Genomic DNA, 22,715 nt, shown 5'->3' with positions numbered 1-22,715 from the left:
CTCTCATTCTCTCCTCTCAAATAAATAAATAAAATCTTTAAAAAAAGAAAAAAAAATATATGTTAGTGTTCATATTTCTAAAATGTAGCTGATACAGTTAAGTCTCAACTAGTATTAACTAGTAATTAAATTTAATGTTGATTAAAAAGAAAGATATTTGTTTTCAATTTTATTGTTGAGAATTTATCTAATGTGTTTAATATCTTTTATGAAACAATAAGTACAGTACAGAGGACCTGATTGAATCTTTCCTTAGTGAAGGTCTTTCATCATCTTAGAAACATCATTCTGAGTTGCATGATATAGACAGTATAGAAGAGTAGGTTTAAAATAGACTGACCCCAGGAAATAATCTGGAAATTTTGTTTGTTCTGGCTGTGAGGTTTTTTTTTGAGGTATTTTTTTGGTGTTTAAAAAATATTAAGTCCCCTTATGTGCTCATTTTAATGCATTGTGACTCTTATAGCATTATTTTCAGTTGAGGGCACACTGTATAAGACTATGCAGAGCAGTAGATTTTAGAATAGAAAAGGAGGGGCGCCTGGGTGGCTCAGTCGGTTAAGCGGCTGCCTTCGGCTCAGGTCATGATCCCAGGGTCCTGGGATCGAGCCCCACGTCAGGCTCCCTGCTCAGTGGAGAGCTTGCTTCTTCCTCTCCCTCTCCCTGCTGTTCTGCCTACTTGTGCTCTCTCTCTCTCTGTCAAATAAATAAAATCTTTAAAAAAAAAAAAAAAAAGAATAGAAAAGGAGTAGGGATTTTTGTTATTGGGTTTATCTCTTTGATGCTAAATGGAAATAGATACCTGATAAAGCAAGGAGATTTGTATAACCTTAGTGATTTCTGATGCATTCATTTAAAAAATATTTATTGAGTACCTGTTAAATGTCAGGCCCTGTGTTAGGCAGTGGTAATACAATGGTGAACAATACAGACTAGGTTTATGACCTCTCGGAGTTCATATTCTGGAGACATCGACAACAACAACAAACTCAGGTTTGTCAGGTTAATAGATGTTCTAGTTAGAGTTCTTGGTTGCAAATAAAAGAAACCAATTTCTAGTTACCTCAGGCAGAAAAGGGATTTTTCTGGAGGGTACTGAGGAATTCAGAATTACCAGGAAGCCTGGAAAACAAGGTAAGGCCTGGCCAAATGCTGCTGTGGGGTCATTGTGCTTGGGATGTCACCACCTACTGGCTGGATTCTCAGTGTCACCATTACTGGCCCCCTACCCCAGAAGGTAATCCAACCTGCTGCTGGACTGTATTGCTCAGGACCATTTGCTACCACTTATTATATTCTCTACTGTGATGCTGCAACCATAAAAAAGACTCAGCCAACCCTGTGCTTTGTGTTATTCTTCGATTTTCAAAGTCCAGTCAGGAATATCTGGTTGATTATAAGAAAATGGAAAAGGGAATATCTGTCCCCCTTTGGCCTCCTTATTAGGAGGCAGGGCTGCCTCCCACTGAATTTGAGATTTTACTAAATCTCCAATTTTAGCCAAATTGCAAATGACTGCTATAAGAGACAAGATAATTTAATTATTGCAAATTGTCTAAGTGTAATGAAGGAAACAAAAAGGGGACTGAGATAAATACTAATAGAAGGGGACCTTTAAATGGGAATAAATAGGGACGCCTGGGTGGCTCCGTCAGTTAAGTGTCTGCCTTCGGCCTAGGTCATGATCCCAGGGTCCTGGGATTGAATAATGCATCGGGCTCCCTGCTCAGTGGGGAGCCTGCTTCTCCTTCTGCCTGCTCTGCCTGCCACTCCCCCTGCTTGTGCTCTCTCTCTTTCTCTCTGACAAATAAATAAAATCCTTAAAAATAAATAAATAAATGGGAATAAATAGGAAAGGCCTCCTTGAGCAAGAGATATTTAGTTGAGAACAGGTTGATAAACTGTCCCAGTTTGCCTGCCATTGAGGAGGCACCTATAACCTGGAACTTTCAGTGCTAAAACTGGGAAAGTCCCAGACAAACTTGGATGAGTTGGTCATACATGACATGACTAGAGACAAGAGCATTCCATGAGGAGGGAATATTGTAGGTGCAAAGGTCCCAAGGTTGAGTAGATCCTGGTGTGTACAAGGAACTGAGAAGCCATTGTGAGGGAGGGGGAGAGTTGCCTGAGGTGGGACGGAAGAGGCAAGCAGGAGACAGATCATGCAGGGCCTTAGGGCTATGGTGAGTGTGTGGATTTTATTCTAAGTGCGTTGGGAAGCCGTTAGAAGATATTCAGCAGGGGAATAATAGGACCTCGTTTGTTTTATGAAGACCATGCTTGTTGCTGGATAAAGAAAGGATTAGAGAGGATTAAGAGTTCGAATGTGGGGGTTTGTTGGAAGCAGGTTGGAGTAGGATAGGAAGCTCTTGTGTAGTCTCAGGGAGGGTTGGTCATAGCCTGGACTAAGGTGGCTACAGAGACAGAAATGGATGAATTCAGAAGGTATTTTGGATACAGAAGAGACAGGTTGTAAAGGAAGGATAGGATCAAGGATGACTTTAGACATGTTGAATTTGAAGTGTTTTTATTTCAAAGGGAAAACAGAAGCAGTCAGAAGAAAACTACCTTCTTCTCTCACCAAATAGAGCATCATATCTGCTCTCATACCCTTATAACTGCCATTTCTCTTGTTATACTGCATAAGTGTCCCTCCTCCTATCTGAAGCTCCCTCTCCCTCTGCACTTCCTCCTGTTCATTCATTCCTTCATTCAGGAATGCTGGAGATACAGTACTGAACACAACAACGCAGTAAAGTCCGTTCTCTTGTAGAGCTTACATTCTAGTCAGGAGGAAACAGATAAAGAAACAAATACATTTATAATATGACAGTTGGTAAAATACTATGGTAAAAAAAGCAGGGTAAAGAGAATAGGGAATACCTGGATTGGGCTGGTGTAGAGTGGGAATTGATATTTTGGATAGGTTGTATAGATTAGAGAACACCTTGCAGCTGTTTGAACAGACATCTGAAGCAGTGAGGGAACCAAACAGTTATCAGAAGGGATGAATTTTTCTAGGCAGAAGAAAGATCAAATGCAGTGCTTCTGAAGTGGGGTGTGCATGGCATGTTCATGGAACAGCAAAAAGGCCAGTGTGGCTGGAGCAGAGTGAGCAGGTGCACAGTGGTAGATGAGGCCAGAGAGTAGGTAACAGAAGGACAGGTCATGTAGGGCCTTGTAGGTCATTGTAAAGGTTTTGCAAAACCCCTGAGTCACATGGAAGCATCTCCTCTTGTCTGCTCCTGGGGTAATCTGCTTTCTTTTTCTCCTTCTTCTGCTCTCAGTTTTCCCCTTTCTCCTAGATTAATACTTCTCCAATTCTTTGGTATCAGGACTCCTTTGCGATCTTAACAATTATTGAGAACACTTTGCCTTGTACCTGATCTTTTGGGAAAAGCATCCAGTTTTTCTCCATTGAGTATGATGTTAGTTATGAGTTTTGTTTTTTGTTTTTTTTTAAGATTTTATTTATTTAGGGCGCCTGGGTGGCTCAGTTGGTTGAGCGACTGCCTTCGGCTCAGGTCATGATCCTGGAGTCCCTGGATCGAGTCCCGCATCGGGCTCCCTGCTCAGCAGGGAGTCTGCTTCTCCCTCTGACCTTCCCCCCTCTCATGTACTCACTCTCTCTCATTCTCTCTCTCTCAAATAAATAAATAAAATCTTAAAAAAAAAAAAGATTTTATTTATTTATTTGAGAGAGAGAAAGAAAGTGAAAGAGTGCAAGTAGGGGGAGGAGCAGAGAAGGGAGAGAGAAAGAATCTCAAGGAGATAGGATGCCTGGGTGGCTTAGTCGGTTAGGTGTCTGTCTTTAGCTCAGGTCATGATCCCAGGATTCTGGGACTGAGTCCCACATCGGGCTCCTTGCTCAGCAGGAGAGCCTGCTTCTCCCTCTGCCTGCCACTTCCCCTGCTTGTGCTCTCTTTCTCTGACAAATAAATAAAAATCATTAAAAAAAAGAAGAAGAAGAAGAATCTCAAGCAGACTCCATGCTAAGCAGGGAGCCCCACACAATCCTGAGATCATGACCCAAGCTGAAACCAAGAGTCAGATGCTCAACCAACTGAGCCACCCAGGTGCCCCCTCTTTTTTTTTTTCCTCTCCAAAGTAGGCTCCACACCCAGCATGGAGCCCAACGCGGGGCTCAAACTCATAACCCTGAGATCAAAACCTGAGCTGAGATCAAGTCAGCTGCTTAACCAACTGAGCCACCCAGGCACCTCTAGTGATGGCTTCCTTGAGATGCTCTTTGTCAGGCTGAAGAAGTTCCCTTCTAGTCTCAGTTTGTTAAGAGATTTTAGCAGGAACAGATAATAGATTTTGTCAAGTGCTTTTTCTGCATCTATTGAGATTATCATGTGAGTTTTCTTTTTTTTAACCTATTAATATGGTCAATTACATTGATCTTACAATGTTAAAACACCCTTGCATTCCTATGATAACATTAGTTGGTTATGATGTATTTTCCTTTTTATATGTTGTTGAATTTGATTTACTGAAATTTTATTGAGGATTTTTGTATTTCTTTTCATGAGAGATATTGATCTTTAGTGTTTTGTTTTCCTTGTAATGTCTTTCATCATTTGGAAAGAATTCTCTCTTTTTAAATTTTCTGGAAGAATTTGTATGGAATTGGTGTGGTTTTTTTTGTTTTTTGTTTTTGTTCCTTTAATGTTAGCCCAAATTCACCAGTAAAGCCATCAGGACCTGGGCTTTTCTTTGTGGGAAGTTTTTAAATTACTAATTCAGTCTCTACTTTTTGTAGGTCTGGTCAGATTTTCTGTTCCCTCTTTTTTTTTTTTTTAAAGATTTTTTATTTATTTATTTGAGAGAGAGAGAATGAGAGAGAGCACATGAGAGGGGGGAGAGTCAGAGGGAGAAGCAGACTCCCTGCCGAGCAGGGAGCCCGATGCGGGACTCGATCCAGGGACTCCAGGATCATGACCTGAGCCGAAGGCAGTTGCTTAACCAACTGAGCCACCCAGGCGCCCGAGATTTTCTGTTCCCTCTTGAGTCAGTTTCAGTGGTTTTTGTCTTCTCAGGAATCTGCCCATTTAATCTGAGTTTTCTTATTCATTGGTATATAGTTGTTCATAGTATCCCCCATGATCCTTTTTATTTCTGAAAAATTGCTAGTAATGTTCCCTCTTTTATTCCTAATTTTAGTAATTTGAGTCTTCTCTCTTTTTTTCTTGGTTAGTCTAGCTAAAAGTTTATCAATTTTGTTGATCTTTTCAAAGAATCAGGTTTCGTTCTGTTGTTTTCTCTTTTGTTTTTCTGTTCTTTACTTCATTGAGTTTTTGCTGTAATCTTTATTTCCTTGGTTCTGCTTGCTTTGGATTTAGTCTTTTTTGATGGAATGTTAGGTCATTGTCTTGAGATCGTTCTTTTTTCTGTTATGGCCCTTTACAGCTGTAAATTTTTTTTTCTTTTCTTTTTTCAAGATTTTATTTATTTGACAGAGAGAGACACAGTGAAAGAGGGAACACAAGCAGGGGGAGTGGGAGAGGGAGAAGCAGGGGGAGTGGGAGAGGGAGAAGCAGGCTTCCTGTCGAGCAGGGAGCCCAATGTGGGGCTCCATCCCAGGACCCTGGGACCACGACCTGAGTCAAAAGCAGACGCTTAATGACTGAGCCACCCAGGCGCCCCTATAGCTGTAAATTTTCACTTAAACACTACTCTAGCTTTATCCTTACATGAATTTTGCTGTGCCGTGTCTTCATTTGTATTCATCCAAAAGTATTTTCCAATTTCCCTTAAGATCTTTGTTGACCCAATGGTTATTTTGGATTGTGTTGCTTAATTTCCACCTAACCGAGTTTTCCAGATTTTTTTTCTGTTATTAACTTCTGATGAATCCATTGTGGTCAGAGAACATACTTTGTATGATTTCAGTCCTTTAAAATTTACTGAGGCTTGTTTTATGACCTAGTGTGTATGATCTATCCTGGAGAATATTTCATGTGTATTTGAGAAGAATGTACATTCTATTGTTGGGTACAGTGTTCTTTTGATGTCTGTTAGGTCTAGTTGGTTTGTGGTATTGCTTCAGTTAGTTTTTGAGCTTTCTAAAAATGGTACCATACCAAATGTGGCCGTTACTGGCCTTGCTATTCTCACCAGGGCCTTTGCATTTGTTGTTCCTTCAGCCTGGAACATTCTTCCCCTAGGCAAAACAGGATTTTTTCCCTCAATTTAGTCTCATTTCTCCACATATGTCATCTTATCAGAACGGCCTTTCCTGACAAGCTTTCCACCCAAATATGTCTCCTATCTTTTCATTCTCCTCTATTTTTTACCTATAGAACATGCCACTACATAAAAGCTCATAGTACATATATTTGTTTCTTCCACTCCCTTATTCACTGCTCTGTCACCTAGTAGGTACTCAGAAATTGTCAGTCAAGTATGTGGATATGGAAATCTGGAAATAAGAGCAGAAGTTTTGGTTGGAAATAAATATTTGAGAGTCATCTGTATAGAGGGAAAATCTGAATTCACAGGTAGAAAAAATCATGTAAGACAAAAGTGAGGGGATAAAAAAGGGCCAGGACCTAACCCGGATGAATCCAACATCTATTAGAGGTTTGGTAGGTGAGGAGGCCCAACAAAGAAGACTGAGAAGGAGCAACAGAGAGGTAGAATCATCATGGTTCTTTTAGTTAAGGGGTTGCCTGCACTAGCACTAAACTAAACTAGGAGGTGCCATTGAAGCCAAGTAAGAAGGCAGTAGCCAAGTCAGTGGAAGCCACTATGAAGTTCAGAAAAATAGATGTCTAAAGAAGCAACTCAGATACGGTGACATGAAGATTGTTGAGAACCTTGACAAGAGCGGTAGAGTGGTACAAACAGATGCAAGTCTACGTGTGTTGAAGAGTGTGTAGGCCATGAGGAAATGGTGATGTCTCTTCAGTTTACAAAACAATGATTATTCATTTAAACCTTTTTATAAAATCTGCAGGTAGAACTGAGCTTAGCAAGTTTCCTTTTCTTCTTCCTGGCCTTTTCAATGCTTAAAACTCCCAGATATTGAAAATGTTGATTGATTCCTTAAAGAAGGAAAGTCTCTAATGGGTAGATGTTGAATGCAATCTAAGCCAGCTGGTCCTGGGTTCCCCCCACCCCAGCTTCTGAGAACTGCGAAACTTGTGACTAGACAAAGCTACAGTATCCTCACTATCATCATCCCTTCATGACCAAACACGTATGCTCTTTGCAGTAAGTTGCCATTTGTTTTTATATAAATGTTTTAGAAAGAATCTGTCAGGACAGTAGTGGCTGTTTCTGTTTGTTAAAGTAGTTTTCTCCTATCATTTATTTCTGGATTCTTGCCTTTAGACCATATGAAACCCATAAAGATGTTTATCGGCTTCATTATCACCATGATAATAGCTACCAGAAACCTAAAGCATTGATGCAAGAGAACAGAGATTTGAGAAATAGACTCATTCGTATATGGTCAGTTGATAATTAGACCAAGATACAAAGCAATCAAATGGAGAAAACAGTCTTTTCAACAAATTGTGCCGGAGCAATTGAAAATCTATATGAAAAACAAAAACCTCAATCCATACCTTATACCTTATATAGAAATTAGTACAAAATGGATATAATAGACCTGAATATGAATTTTAAAACTATAAAACATCTGAAGAACAAAACATAGGAGAAAATTTCTGTGACCGTGGGTTAGGTAAAGATTTCTTAGATATAATACTAAAAAATGGAAATGTTTTCCTTAGTAGCTAATTCATTCCAGACTCTTTACAATGAGCCCTTAGAGGTGCCTGGATGGCTCAGTCAGTTGAGTGTCTGACTCTTGATTTTGGCTCAGGTCGTGATCTCGGGGTCATGAGGTCCAGCCCGGGATTGAACCCTGCATCTGGCTCCTCACTCAGCAGGGAGTCTGCTTGTGATTCTCTCTCTCCCTTTCCCTCTGACCCTCCCCCCATCTAAAATAATAAATAAATCTTCTAAAAAATAATAAAATAAAATAGAATGAGCCCTTAGCTTAGTAATTTGGTGTGTTCTAGAGCAGCTCTTTTGGTTAAGAGAAACAAAGTTTGCACTAAGGCCATCAAATTTGAAATTCTGATCTGGCTTCTTCCTGCCTTCTTCTTAGGGCAAAATTGAAGTTATATGAAGGGAAGTCTGTCAAGAAGTCTGGCTAGCCTGTTCCTCAATCTTTCACCACATCTCTTCTGCCACTATAACTTTGGTTCATCCATGCATTCATCACTGGTGTCATGGCCTTGACCGTATCTTTTAGCTTTTCCTTTTAAGTTTTGGCTTCTGTTGCTGCCTAATTATTTTGTCATTTTCTAAGTTAGATTCCCAGGAGAGAGAACTTAATTGGCCCAGATTATTTTTAAATGTTCTAGTCTACTAAATGGATATGTCAAAACAGCACTCTGGGCCAGTCAGTGGCTCTAGGGTTGTGAGGACATAGGGAGTTGACTGGCAGGGATCCAAGGGGACAGGTAGGTGTAAAATATTGGTATGTAAAATGTGAACTGTACCAGGGCGCCTGGGTGGCTCAGTTGTTAAGCATCTGCCTTCGGCTCAGGTCATGATCCCAGGGTCCTGGGATCGAGCCCTACATCGGGCTCCCTGCTTGGCGGGAAGCCTGCTTCTCCCTCTTCCACTCGCCCTGCTTGTGGTCTCTCTCTCTGTCAAATAAATAAATAAAATCTTAAAAAAAAAAAAATGTGAACTGTACCTTCGGCTGGTACCAGGAACAGTGGAGTTTCCCTTAGATGGGACCACAGATGTGACAAACACTGTAATAAATATAGTTATTATAAAGTAAAATATTGATGTTTTTATTTTATTCTCCCAGAAACCATTGACCATCTACTTGTTTTCTAGTTAGGCTCTCTTATTATCTAGCCCCCCTATCAATCCATAGTAGTTAGCGAGGTGAGTGTATAAAGTAGGAACTTCTGCCTTTCGTGTAGGGCAGAGGTAGAAGGTATCTGGGAATAGAGGATAAGAATCTTGGATTAGGTGAAGGGTCTCTGACTGGCTCAGTCAATAGAGCATGGGACTCTTGATCTTGGGGTCATGAGTTCAAGCTCCACGTTGGATATAGAGATAACTAAAATTAAAATTAAAAAAAGAATCTTAGATTAGTTGAAAGTTGTTATCAGAGGTCGTTTACTCTATCTCCCTGCTTCTGTTTATAACACTCAAATCATGGCTTTCAGGGAGACAGTAGTCCATCTTCTTGCACTTTAGTCTGAGTTACTAACTTCCAAGGCCAGTTCTTCGTGGTATTTAATCCATTTTTTCCTGATGCGCTTCATAATATCAATCCTATAATGGTCATCCTGATACTAGATTCTGGTGTTCCCTTTTCCCTTGCATGATGCTTATTTTGCTATTTTTCTTTCCCATTAACAACCCACTTTATAAGAAAGCTGAGTTGCTTTTTTTCTTTCTTCCTCAAAGAAACTACTACCCCAAAAAAGTGACACATACTCTTGCTGCTTAGTATTTTTTTACGTAGGCTGACCTTTTTGGTTTGTCATCTTCAATTTTGCTGGGGTCCTTAAATCTTGATTGTCAGAGTCTTAGGATCCCATAGAGAAACTGTGGGATTAGGTTTGTTTGGTTTTCACTTGACTGGAGGAACTGAGCTTGCATTTGCTTTCTCCTACAAGAATTGGTACATATAAGATGGTCAGGCGGTGAATTTGGTTTGGCTAGATTTAATACATCTTGGGGAGATGGAACAGCATGCACTCTGAGGAGAAAGATGTTAATGAGGAGGGGAAGAGTGGTTGCTTACCTAGGGTTTTGCCTTTCAAACTTGATTGTTGCTAGAAATCACTGGTGCAGCTTGCTAAAATGCAGATTTTAAATCAATAGGTCTGGGGTGAGGCTCAACATCTAGGATTCTTCATTTCCAACAAGTTTGCAGGAGATGTTCGTGCTGCTGGCCTGCAGACACACTTAGAGGAATAAGAACATATGGGGTTCATATTCCCATACAGGCATCTCTGAATAGAAGCTCCTTGTATCGCTCTCCTTCATTGCCAGAGAATTTGAACAGGCCAAGACTGAAGCAGGTGGTAAAATTCAAGGACAACCCAGTACCAGATAAAGAAAAAAAGTATTATTCTAGCCACAAAGAGCTCAGGAAGGTAAGAATTTTTTGAGAGTCTTTTTAATCCTCTATCTCATTGTGTTCTCTGCTTTTTTGGTATGAGGATTGCTTTAGGATATCTTGTCTTCTTTCTCATTACTTTTACTTTTATCTCCTTGTTCTTTATGTCTTTCTTGTCTTTTTTACATCTGTACCCATATATAAAATATTTAACAATAAATATCTGTTATATTACACTTTTGGAAATGATGTTGGCATACTTGTCTTCCCAACCTTCTTTTATAAGATTTGAGAGGACACAAGGAAACTGGGAATGGTAAGGATATTTACAGCTGTTTTACCTGCATTCTGACAGAAACAGCATCATGGAGCACACTGGTTTGGTGGGAGGCAACTTTTGAAAAATTTAGCTGTCATTCCCTACCCCTCCTTTAAAAAAAAATCTGAATACTCTTTTATAAAATCAGCATATGATAGTATAGAATTTATACATAAACAAAAGAAGCTATTGTGAAATGCCCATAATCCCATAGGCCAGAGATAATTATTGTCAACACTTGGTATATGTTTTTCTAGACTCTTTGATGCAGGCTTTTTTCTTTTATTAAAGTGATATTACAAAGTATGAGTTTTCTCACTTTCTTAAGGATATCATGAACTTATTTTCATGTCAATGAAATTAATCTACAACCTAACTTTTTATTGCATAATAGTAATCTATAATGTGAAATATGATTTGTTTAACCAAGACTGTTATTTATTAGTAATCTTTCTCTACTATAAACTTGCTGGGATATTCATTTTTACAGCCAAATCTTTGTGCATTTTTTTTCCCCAAAGGGTGTGTGTATTTTTAATAAGTCTCCACTCCTTCCTCTCCTGGTTTTTAAACCTTTAACGTGAAAATTGGCGGTGGGGGGCATCTTGTCATCCTTAGGGCTTAGGTCTAAAGAAGACAGTCTCTCTCTGTGACATTAATATCACTCAGATGCTGGAGGAAGATTCTAACCAGGGCTCTCTGATTGGTGATTTCTCCAAGGTGAGTTTGGTTATATTCATCCTATATTCCATTGAGTCATTTTGGATCTGAGTCTTTTTTTCTTTGCTTGAAGAGGACACTAGGTATAATTATGCATCCTCACCAAGGACTATTTGATAAACTGAAGATGCTATGGTGGTGGATTTAGACCCTAAGCCTTTCCAGTGAGAAAGTATTTCTTATTCATTCTGGGAAAATGCAGAGCACTGGGGAAGGTATGAGGCTTTTTACTTTTTTCTTTTTAAATTAAAATTATGTAAATAATACTTGGTCATTACAGAAAAAGTACAAAATGAAATATACCTCAAGTCTTTTAAAAATATTATTGCTTTTAACATCTTGGTACATATTCCTCCAGACTTTTTTCTATGTATTTTCACAAACACACATGCACATACCCAAATACATTTTTTTGTTCTTTCACAAAAAATGGTTTATACTGTTTTGTGATCCACTGTTTTTTTCCCCCCATCATTTAATGTATCAGGAACATCTTGTTTTTTATTTTTGTTTTTGAAGATTTTATTTATTTATTTACTTGAGAGAGGGAGAGAGAAACAGCATGAGAGCGGAGAGGGTCAGAGGGAGAAGCAGGCTCCCTGCTGAGCCGGGAGCCCGATGTGGGACTCGATCCCAGGACTCTGGGATCATGACCTGAGCCGAAGGCAGTCGCTTAACCAACTGAGCCACCCAGGCGCCCTGTATCAGGAACATCTTTTCATGTCAATAAACAGTTCTGCTTCACCATTTCATAATTTTTAATAGTACAGTATTTCATTTTTTGGGCTGCCCATAATTTTTTAAAAAAATTTTTTACATTTTTTAAATAATCTCCACACCCATTCTGGGGCTTGAACTCAACCCCACAATCAGGAGTTGCATGCTATACTGACTGAGCCAGCCAGGCACCCCTGCTCATAATTTCTTGTAGGATATTTACGTTTACAATTTTTCCTTATGAACAATACCAAGATGGGCATATTTGCAGCTAAATCTAAAACTTTGTGTAAGTCCTTAATTCATTCCTTAGAAGCACTTCTTAGAAATGGAATTGCTGCATATGTGCATTATAGAGACCATTGATTCTTTTGAAGGCATCTGGGGTTTTATTTTTTATTTTTAATTTATTATTTTTTTGAGAGAGAGAGAGCAGGGGGCGGGGTGGTGGCAGAGGGAGAGGGAGAGAGAGAATCTTAAGCAGGCTCCACGCCCAGTGCGGAGCCCATCACGAGGCTCAATCTCACAACCCTGAGATCATGACCTGAGCTGAAATCAAGAGTCAAAAACTCAACCCAGGCACGTCCCACATGGGGTTTTAAAGGTCATTTGGAAAGAAGGACAACATATAGGTCTTTGATCTCAAATTGGGGTGTAGAAAACTTGCTGTTATTTCAGTTCTTGGGTATTTCTAGGTATGTGTGCTGCCAACCGTGTCAGGGAGACACCAGGATCTGAAGTACGTCAACCCAGAAACAGTAAGCAGATTTCTGGAGATGGTACCTGGTTACATAAGCTACCATCTGTTCTGTTCTGTCCCTAAAATCCCTACTTCCATTGTATTTCACTGTGTCCACTCACATAGGCTCCTCATTCAACTGAAGCTGTGTTAAAGAACTCCCATTTATCCCATTCTTTTGCCTTTGTTTTTAATTAAACAAAGGATAGATAATTGTTATGGAAGAAAGAAAGCAAGGAAAGAAGGGAGGGAAGGAAAAAAGTCAAAATCACTCAGTTTGGGCGATCTCACATCCTGATTTAGGTGTTACAATCCCATTGACACCTTTCAGCGCATGGTAATTATTAATAGTATTCTCTTTCACTCTCAAAAGTGTCCTAGTTTGTGCAATAATTATTTGGTCCCCTACCCATAATCTCACCACCAGAGATAACCACTAGTAATATTTTCCTTATGGCCTTCCAGATTTTATTCTGGAATATATTTGATAAAAATAGGATTGTAATGACCATGTAGTGTTGAAATTAGCAAGACATTGTAAACATCTTTCTACCTCAGTGAAACAAATCTATATTATCCTTCTAATGACTATATAATATTCTATTATATTGGCATGTAGAATTTAACCAAACCCCTATTTTTGAAAAAAGATTTTTTTTTAAAGACTTTATTTATTTGACAGAGAGAGAGATAGCGAGAGCAGGAACACAAGCGGGGGGAGTGGGAGAGGGAGAAGCAGACTTCCCGCGGAGCAAGGAGCCTGATGTGGGACTCGATCCCAGGACCCCGGGATCATGACCTGAGCCGAAGGCAGACGCTTAACGACTGAGCCACCCAGGCGTCCCTTCATCATCACTTTTTTTTTTTTTTAAAGATTTCATCTATTTATTTATTTATTTGACAGAGAGAGACACAGTGAGAGAGGGAACACAAGCAGGGGGAGTGGGAGAGGGAGAAGCAGGCTTCCCGCGGAGCAGGGAGCCTGATGTGGGACTCGATCCCAGGACCCTGGGATCATGACCTGAGCCCAAGGCAGACACTTAACGACTGAGCCACCCAGGCGCCCCTTTATTTTTGAACATTTAAGTTATTTGTAACTTTTTAAATTATTGGATAACTTAAGCTAACTAATATTTAAGTTATTTGATAACCTAAAATAATGGCTAAGATGAATATTATTGTGCCACATCTTTGCATACTTTTCTGTTCACTAAAGATGTTGGGAAAGAAATTGCTGAGTCAAAGTATAATTACATTTACATTACAAAGTTCGCCCCAGAAAGGTTGAATCAATGTATACTCCTACAAGTAGCTTAAGGATATCAACCCTGTCCTTCCATATCCTTTCCTGACAGACTTGCTTTCTTCCTTTATGATGGGACCATTTCCCATTTCTTCTTGCAAAGTCGGAATCACTTGCTGCTACCTGTACTACTACAGAAGTCCTTGGGTGTCTCCTGAGGGGCTGATTGCAGCCATGCCTGCCTCCAGATGAGTGCCTTGAATATGCTTTTCCCTGGTGTCTTGGCAATGCCAGCTATTTTGGTGCTCCAGAAAGACCATTTCATATTTTATCCTCTTGAATGAGCGGTAGGGATGAATCATTGCCCCATTTCAAATATAGGGGACCTCTGGAGACTGGGCATACAGTGGAATCCTGGGTGACTAAAGGGAGTGCAAATCAGGAATTGTGTGATTGACTCTTGTCTCCCAGAGTGATAGGGAACATTTCTGTGTAGGTGGCTGCCTTACTGTCAGGGAAGTTCCAGAGTCTGATTGAGAAGTTTTATATCATCGATTGCCGCTATCCATATGAGTACCTGGGAGGACACATCCAGGTGAGGTTACATTGGGGACATTAGTGGGGAGGGGCTGGAGGTAGCTCTTTAATGAGAAGAGTATGTGGACAAAAGTCCTATGAACTCCAGAACCAAGGCAGAGGTTCTACTTTTGGAGCGCATCAAGGCTGCAAGTCCTCATTCCTGTTCTAATTCTGTATACCTTGGGCAATTTACTTTCCCTTTCCCTCCTAGACCAATCTCCCTTTATTCTGTTGGAGCCAAGGGCTCCTACTTGGAAATAAAATATTAATCCAAAGACTGAGAAGCACTTTGCAGACACTCATAGACATTCTTCACAATGATTCCTGCAGATTTAGGGGGGGTCAGATCTACAAACATTTATTGAGTACCTACTACATGCCAAGCTCATGGTAGACCTTGGGGATAGACACAGAGATATAATTAGATCTTATGCCCTGAAAGTGCTTACAGTCTAGACTTCCTGGCCCAAATATCCCAAGATGGTATCCCAGTTATTTCTAAGTGTTGGAACTATCCACAGCCCCTTAAGAAAATACTGAAATTTTTCTACAGGGAGCCTTAAACTTGTACAGTCAGGAAGAACTGTATGACTTCTTTCTGAAGAAGCCCATTGTCCCTCTGGACACCCAGAAAAGAATAATCATCGTGTTCCACTGTGAATTCTCCTCAGAGAGGGGTCCCCGAATGTGAGTGTCTACATGGGTTTGGGTGGGTGTTAGAAATGGCCCTTGAATTGGGACTTAAAAGCAGAGAACCTTCCCAGACCAGTTCAGACAGAGACTGGAATGAATGAATGCATTCTTTCCATTGTAGTTTAAAGGTTAGGGAGGTAGAAAGAAAGGTTTCTACAATTTAAAAGTTTGGAGCAGTGAAGGAAAAAGGATTGGGAATGAGGAGGAGAAAGAGTGACTGCTTGAATCTTGTTTTGCAAAGACAGATCTGGAGGTCCTTTTGGGTTACCCATAGTCTTTTTTTCTTCCTTCCCCTCCCCAGTGAATGGCACATGGAATCCTGACTTTGCTTCTTTCCACCCACCCACCTCTGGGTTTTCTCTAAAGGTGCCGCTCTCTGAGAGAAGAGGACAGGGCTCTGAACCAGTATCCTGCATTGTACTATCCAGAACTATATATCCTCAAAGGGGGCTACAAAGACTTCTTTCCAGAATATACGGTAAAGGATGGGGCATATGGGGCAACAGGAGAGCTCAGGTTTGGGGGGAGCCAACTTGAGCATGCAACTTCCATGGCCTGCAAAGCCCTCTGAGAGGAAACTACTGCTCCTTCTTAGCTACCACCAGCAGCATCTCTATTATACCTCGTAGGGAGTTCTGGAGACTAGAGTATCCCTTACTTTGTCCCCTACCTTTCAGGAGCTGTGCGAACCACAGAGCTACTGCCCTATGCATCATCAAGACCATAAGGCTGAGCTGCTGAAGTGTCGAAGCCAGAGCAAAGCATGGGAAGGAGAGCGGCAGCTGCAGGAGCAGATTGCCTTACTGGTGAAGGATGTGAGCCCATGATAGTGGGTCAGTGGTTGGCTGTCTAGGAGTCACCAAAAGACACTGTAGAAATGCTGAGCAGAAAGAGGCCATGTTGTATGTGGCTAAACCCAAGATTGTTAAAAGATGTCTGCAAACCAACAAGATGCCAAGCTAATGAAATTCCAGGCCTGGGTGTTGGTTTTAGCAGAGCTGCTGGCTGGTGACTGAGTCCTGGAGCTGGCTCTAGAAGGCTGTAGCCTTGAGTTATATGGGGATTTGTTGCTTTGGGAAGTGTTTGCATTCTCTTCCCATTTAGACTTGTCTTCTCACAAGCCAGCCAGCGCTTTCCCTGGTCTTCTGCCTGTGCAAAGAGTTGCCCATCTTCTTTCTCTATACTTGCCTTCTTTGTTTCCTTCTTTCTCTTTTTCTTAAATGGGAAAATAAACACTACAGAATGAGAGATTTGATTGTGAGCCCAGTCTACTCCTAGAAGATCTTTATGAGAAAGAGATCACCAAATTAGTCTCCTTCAGACAAAGGTGTAACAATCTTGATTTATAGCTGAGGCCAAGGTGCTTTTCTCTAGACCAGTGGTTCTCAGATTTGGGCCCTAGACCATAGGGATCATCTGAACTTGTTTGAAATGTAAATTTTCAGGCCTCACAGCAGACCCACTAAATCAAAACCTCTGAGGGCTCAGAATTTGGGGTTTTAAAATTTTTCCCTTTCAGGTGATTCTGATGCATGCTGAGGCTTGAAAACCACTGCTCTGGAATTAAGGAAAAGCTTTTTTTTCTTCTTTTTTTTAGCAAGGGGTGGGGTAGTGGGGAGAGGGAGAGAGAGAAAGAATCTCCCTGCCCAGTTCAGAGCCCGAGGCAGGGCTCACTTAACCAATTGAGCCACCCAGGCGCCCCTTAAGGAAAACCTTTCAAGTTATATTCTTTAGCGGTATCTCAGCTTTCCTTTCCTGGACCATTCCAAGTATGGGATACCTTAAAAGTGTGCCCCACACTCAGCACTCTGTGATAACTAGGCGCAGAAAACCAAGGTGATTGGCATCTCTAAATCAGGTTATAGGTGAGTTGGGCTTTAAAAGATTCCTTATCTACAACCTCAATGGAATTTTGACTTTTCCCATTTCCCAACTCTTTCCTTGACTTCATTTTACATCTCACAGAGATGACTTGGGATAGTTGGAAGTAGAGATATGTTCTGTCTGAAGGTAGGAATAAAAGGATAGAAAAGTAGCAAACGAGCTGTTAGACTTAAGGAAGACCTTTTATTTACTTGTTTTTTTTAGGAAGACCTTTTAAAGTGCATTCTTCGGCACTATCCCAGGCTTTCCATTCTTAGAGCTCTTTAGACAAGTAGGTTTTCGTCTTCGTAGTGAGATACAGCCCTATGGCCTGGGGTGGCAGTGGAATTGACTAAACATTGTCACTCTCCCACATTAACCTAGTGGGAATGCTAGCCCAGGACTAGAAAAGGACAAAGATCTCTGACACCTGGATGAGACAGAATAGAAATAAAAATGACCTCTTCCCGAGTTCTGGAGCAGGGACACCTTTTTTCAGTGAGTGGGAGGGAAGAAGGGCTGTTGCTGGACTGATGTTTGCAAGGTTGGCCAGGGCTCTTCTCCTGGAGTGCTGCGCGTGTGCCTCCCAGCAGAGGGCACTGCTGCATTCTTTAACACAGCTTCTGGGACCCGCCGCCTCCACTGTCTGCTCTTGCCTCTGTCCAGAGGGAAGCTACCTGGCCTTCTCCCCAAGCCCTTGAGCTCAGAGTGAAAGGAGCGAAAAGCTGTTTCCACAGTAGGTGCAGATGGCTGAGGGGGAGATGCTGCTCCTCTGTCCCACCCCCACATACTTACCTGCCAAACAGGTACTCCTGGTGGCCTGAGGAGGAAAATGTTTGATGCACCTCCACCTCCAAGTATGAGGAGGGGGGTCCCAGGACTCACTGCCTAACCTAGTGGGTCATTTCCTGATCATTTTCCCCAGAAAAGTAGAACCAACCCTCCCTACCCCCAAGGAAGAGACTGGTACACATGTTCACATTTCAGTAATCTTAATTAAGTGGAAATTCTGAGTTGCAAAACAAAAACTAGGGCTTAATTAGTTTATCTACTTTGTGAAAAAAATTGTATTTGCCTAAAAGGCACCATTTGCCTATATCATTTCTTATAATATCCTCCCATTGCATAGGTGCCATGCGATTTGATTCATGTTTTTTTTTTTTTTTTTTGAAGATTTTATTTATTTGAGAGAGAATGAGAGAGCGATCAGGAGAGGGGGGAAGGTCAGAGAGAGAAGCAGACCCCCCGCTGAGCAGGGAGCCCGATCCGGGACTCAATCCTGGGACTCCAGGATCATGACCTGAGCCCAAGGCAGTCGCTTAACCAACTGAGCCACTCAGGCGCCCTGATTCATGTTATTTTTAGGAGTAATAATGGTAGCTAACATTTTTCAGGTGCTTACTATATGCAAGTCTTTTTATGAACTCATTTTATATGTATAAACTAATTTAATTTTCACAACAATTCTGTGAGGCAGGTACTTATTATTTTGCACATTTTACAGATAAAGGTATTGAGACACAGAGGGATTAAGTAGCTTGTTTAAGATCACACAGCTAATGAACAGTGGAGTTGGGGTTTGAACCTAGACAGTATGGCTCCAGTGTCTATACCCTGAATGGATTTGCTGTTACCAAATCCTCATCAAAGAACAGTGTGCCTTTCTAGAGTTGACACTGTATTAGACTTTAAATATGTAAGATCCTCAATTATGGATTCTTTATTTTTTTTAAGATTTTATTTATTTATTTGAGAGAGAGAGAATGAGAGACAGAGAGCACAAGAGGGAAGAGGGCAGAGGGAGAAGCAGACCCCCCGCCAAGCAGGGAGCCCGATGCGGGACTCGATCCCGGGACTCCAGGATCATGACCTGAGCCGAAGGCAGTCGATTAACCAACTGAGCCACCCAGGCGCCCTCAATTATAGATTCTTAAGAAGTCAGGGCTATAAGGTTGTTGCTTGGGGTTGGCAGGTGAGGCTAAGTGTTAAGACCCCAGGCTGGAGACCTTGGCATGAAGCATATAGCGGGTTAGCTCTACACTAACACTGACTGTATTTGTTTATCATAAAGTCAAGAAATGAAGATTGGAAACCGTTCTTTCTAAAAACATGGTTTTCAGTCCTAGTCCAGGACCTGGCTGACCTCTGCCATAGAGAAGGGAGGAGCATTTTCCTTTCCTCATCAGGAGTATAAAGTGGGGGGAGGTATGGAAGATTCCCTTTCCCCATTCAGTTCAGGCAAATGTTGAGGAAACACCAGTTCCTTTAAACATATATCTGGGGTTCTCAATTCTAAGTACCACAGGTATTCAGTTATGAAACTGTCCCTTCCCTCAAAAGACTGGCAAGGTAGAGAATGATTCCCTTTTTTCCCATCCCTATACGCAGTCTGGCCCACTGCAAAGAAAAGAAGTACTGTAGCCTCCAGCTCCAAAGCAGCAAGTCTGGTGGTGGCGGCAGGCCAAGTTCGCAGAAAAATTAACTCCTGCACGCTACCTGGAATGATAACATTTATTCAGTGCATGCTCTGTGCCAGGCACTATGCTAAACTCTGTACTCAATATACTTAAATAATCCTCACAACTGTTATATGAAGTAGATACTGTTATTAATTTTACTCATGAAGAAACTGAAGCACAGAAAAATTAAGTGCTGTGCCCAAGGTCATCCAGGCTTTGTTGGAAATGGCAGTTGAATCCAGGCAGTCTATAAAGCTTGTGTTCTTTTTTTTTTTTTTTTAAGATTTTATTTATTTGACAGCGACACAGTGAGAGAGGGAACACAAGCAGGGGGAGTGAGAGAGGGAGAAGCAAGCCTCCCGCAGAGCAGGGAGCCCAACGTGGGGCTCGATCCCAGCACCCTGGGATCATGACCCGAGCTGAAGGCAGACGCTTAATGACTGAGCCACCCAGGCGCCCCAAAGCTTGTGTTCTTTTTTTTTTTTTTAAAGATTTTATTTATTTATTTGACAGAGAGAGACATAGCGAGTGAGGGAACACAAGCAGGGGGAGTGGCAGAGGGAGAAGCAGGCTCTCTGCTGAGCAAGGAGCCCGATGCAGGACTCGATACCAGGACCCTGGGATCATGACCTCAGCCAAAGGCAGACGCAAAGCTTGTGTTCTTGACTATTCAGCACACTGCTAATATCCTAAGTGAGGGTAGCAGGAGGAATTAAAGCTTTCAGTGAGAGAAGGCTTGATAGAAGGCAGAAAAACATGATTACAAATGAAAGTGGAGTAAGATACAAGGTTTTTAGACTGTTGAGCCCAATCAGTGGATTGCAAAGTCTCCCAGGGCAGGGTTTGTCTCTTAATCATTTTTGCACCTGGTTCAAAGTTGAACCCATAATCAGTCTCAAAAGACCTTATTGAATGATGGCTGAATAGCATCATCTTTGTAGAAAGGACAGGCTCATTTGTCATTATCCACAAGGTTCCCAAAGACAAGACTGCTTATCTAGCAGGTGTTGGCAGTCACAGGGGACATGGTTGGTGGGGAGAGGGTGTGCTGGAAGAGCTGGCAATATAAGTGTTGGAGTCATAATTATTTACAGAGGCTTCCTCATCCCTCCCCTACCTTTGGTTTCCAATCGTCATCCAAGGCTCGGTGATGTCAGGCTTTCTACTCCAGTGCCCAGATAGAAAGACACTCCAGCATCTCATTCTCACAAAAAGGTGAGAATTCTGCCTATTACAGGTGGAATTGAGCATTGCTCTTAGCCTAGCAGTCTGACTTTGTTCCTGCCTTCCTGGTCCATTCCATGGGGATGGCACGGAATAGACACTTAGAGTATGCATCCTGAACACATGCCTTTTCCCAGCCTATCCTCCCACCCAAACTTGATTGGGCTTGGTTGCTGAAAGAGGGGAAGAGCAAAGGTGATACCTCTTAACTACCTCCACCCCAACCTCTGTTGATTCATAGGTCTCTCAGCTGTTTCCTAGCATCCCAACCATCTGAAATGGTTGCCATTTGGGGCGCCTTGGTGGCACAGTTGGTTAGGTGTCTGACTCTTGGTTTTGGTTCAGGGCTGATCTCGGTGCTGTGAGATCAAGTCCCAAGTCGGGCTCCGTGCTCACTGAGTCTGCTTGAGTTTCTCTCTCCCCCTGCCATGCGTTCTCTCTCTCTCTCTCTCTCTCTCAAATAAATAAATAAAATTTTGAAATTGTTTCCCTTTGCTTTTTTTTTTTTTTTTTTTAAGATTTTATTCATTTATGTGTGTGAGAGAGAGCAGAAGTAGGGGGAGCGGCAGAGGGAGAGGGAAAAGCAGACTCCACGCTGAGCAGAGAGCCCAACATGGGGCTCAATTCCAGGACTTTGGGATTGTGACCTGAGCTGAAGGCAGACGCTTAACCGACTGAGCCACCCAGGCTCCCCAAGTTACCCTTTGCTTTTAAATCCCATTTTGAAATCGTTGCCAGAGTGGAGTGGACAGTGGGGGCTTTCTGTGCCCAACTACAGCTTTCTGACCTTACTGGAGGAGAAGGCATAGGGAGGTAGTGCGGAGCTGGGGAAAACAGGCCCTGTACAAAAGCTGAGGAGCCAGATGTTCACTTTCACAGCTCTCCTGGAAGACTGGCAGGGCAGATAGAGATTAAAACGAAGAACAAACTCCATTTAAAGTGCATTACAGTTCAGGAACTAGCTCCCCTTGGGCAGGAGAAGGGAGGAAAGGGCACAAGAGGCCACATTTCTCCTTCCTTATCTAGGGCCACATGTCTCTCTCCCAGCTTTGTGAAGGGTGATTTACACCCCTGGCTGGAATGACTCTCTTTCTGGGCTGATTACATCGGCAAATGCCCCCCAGAGGCCATAGTAGGATGGCCATATTCAGAAGCAGCAGCCAATAAATCTCAGAGGTTTATACTGCACTTCTCAATACCCTCCTCCTGGCCCTCTGCCAGGCCTCTGTACAAGTGAGGAAAGGGCTTGGGCTGCAGGGATAGGGGGTGAAACCCTCCACTTTTTTCATCATCCTATCTCTTTCTAAGCACTTAGTTGTTCTTCCAAGTCATTGTGTCTCTGTTTTTACCCTGGGAGCACGTGGGAATCAACCCTATGCCCAACAAATACCCTTACCTTGTGGGTAGAAATCCTGGGCTTTGGGCACAGCTGTGTTTCTACCTCGCTGTTTAATCTTAGTAGAGTAGGTTGTTTTCTGAAACATCACCTAAAAAGATGAGGAGAGGGGCGCCTGGGTGGCTCAGTCGTTAAGCGTCTGCCGGAAGCCTGCTTCTCCCTCTCCCACTCCCCCTGCTTGTGTTCCCTCTCTCGCTGTCTCTCTCTCTCTGTCAAATAAATAAATAAAATCTTTAAAATAAATAAATAAATAAAAATAAAAAGATGAGGAGACTCCTAAGTGGCCTTTCTAGCCATCTTCCTCAGCGATCCTGTGTTCCTCCAGGTAATTCCCTAATCCGAGGAGAGTTTAATCCTTCCACGCTCCCTCGTGACACTGACTTTTGGAGGAAGCTAGTCTGGCATAAGTCCTGGGATCTGGCCCCAGAATTGCCCTCAGCACAGCCATTTCACCTGTCCGGGACCTATCTTTGCAGAATCATGGAGTTAATGATAACAGCCCTAGCTTACCCTTGAAGTTACTTCAAGGGGAAATGGAGGCATGGATGTGCAAATTCTAAGAGGAAAAATAAATACCAAACTGAAACTGCCCTCGTGCTGGTTTATTCAACTTTTGCTACAAGATTTCACTTGTGGTTCCTGGAGGGGGTGG

General features: G+C 41.9%; 1 protein-coding gene across 7 annotated transcripts in view; it reads left to right on the top strand.

Annotated features, from left to right (window-relative positions):
- Window positions 1-22,163, top strand: part of CDC25C (cell division cycle 25C) — a 41,975-nt gene extending 19,812 nt beyond the window's left edge. For 4 of the 7 annotated variants that reach the window (XM_064595960.1, XM_064595959.1, XM_064595963.1 and 1 more), the window contains exons 9-15: window positions 9,999-10,148; window positions 11,049-11,150; window positions 12,563-12,625; window positions 14,346-14,444; window positions 14,982-15,115; window positions 15,488-15,599; window positions 15,799-22,163. In XM_064595960.1, the coding sequence (XP_064452030.1) occupies window positions 9,999-10,148; window positions 11,049-11,150; window positions 12,563-12,625; window positions 14,346-14,444; window positions 14,982-15,115; window positions 15,488-15,599; window positions 15,799-15,948 (810 nt within the window). In that variant the 3' untranslated portion in view covers window positions 15,949-22,163. The remainder of the gene's footprint in view (window positions 1-9,998; window positions 10,149-11,048; window positions 11,151-12,562; window positions 12,626-14,345; window positions 14,445-14,981; window positions 15,116-15,487; window positions 15,600-15,798) is intronic. The other 3 variants (XM_064595962.1, XM_064595961.1, XM_064595965.1) reach the window with 3 other exon arrangements.
- The last annotated feature ends 552 nt before the right edge of the window (window positions 22,164-22,715 follow it).

The sequence above is a fragment of the Mirounga angustirostris genome, unplaced genomic scaffold (genome assembly GCF_029215605.1).
Source record: "Mirounga angustirostris isolate CCGP_5_RB_7025 unplaced genomic scaffold, mMirAng1.0.hap1 SCAF_7, whole genome shotgun sequence".
Classification (NCBI taxonomy): domain Eukaryota; kingdom Metazoa; phylum Chordata; class Mammalia; order Carnivora; family Phocidae; genus Mirounga; species Mirounga angustirostris.
Note: the sequence above shows the minus strand (reverse complement) of the source record. Positions and strands in the feature narration are given on the sequence as shown.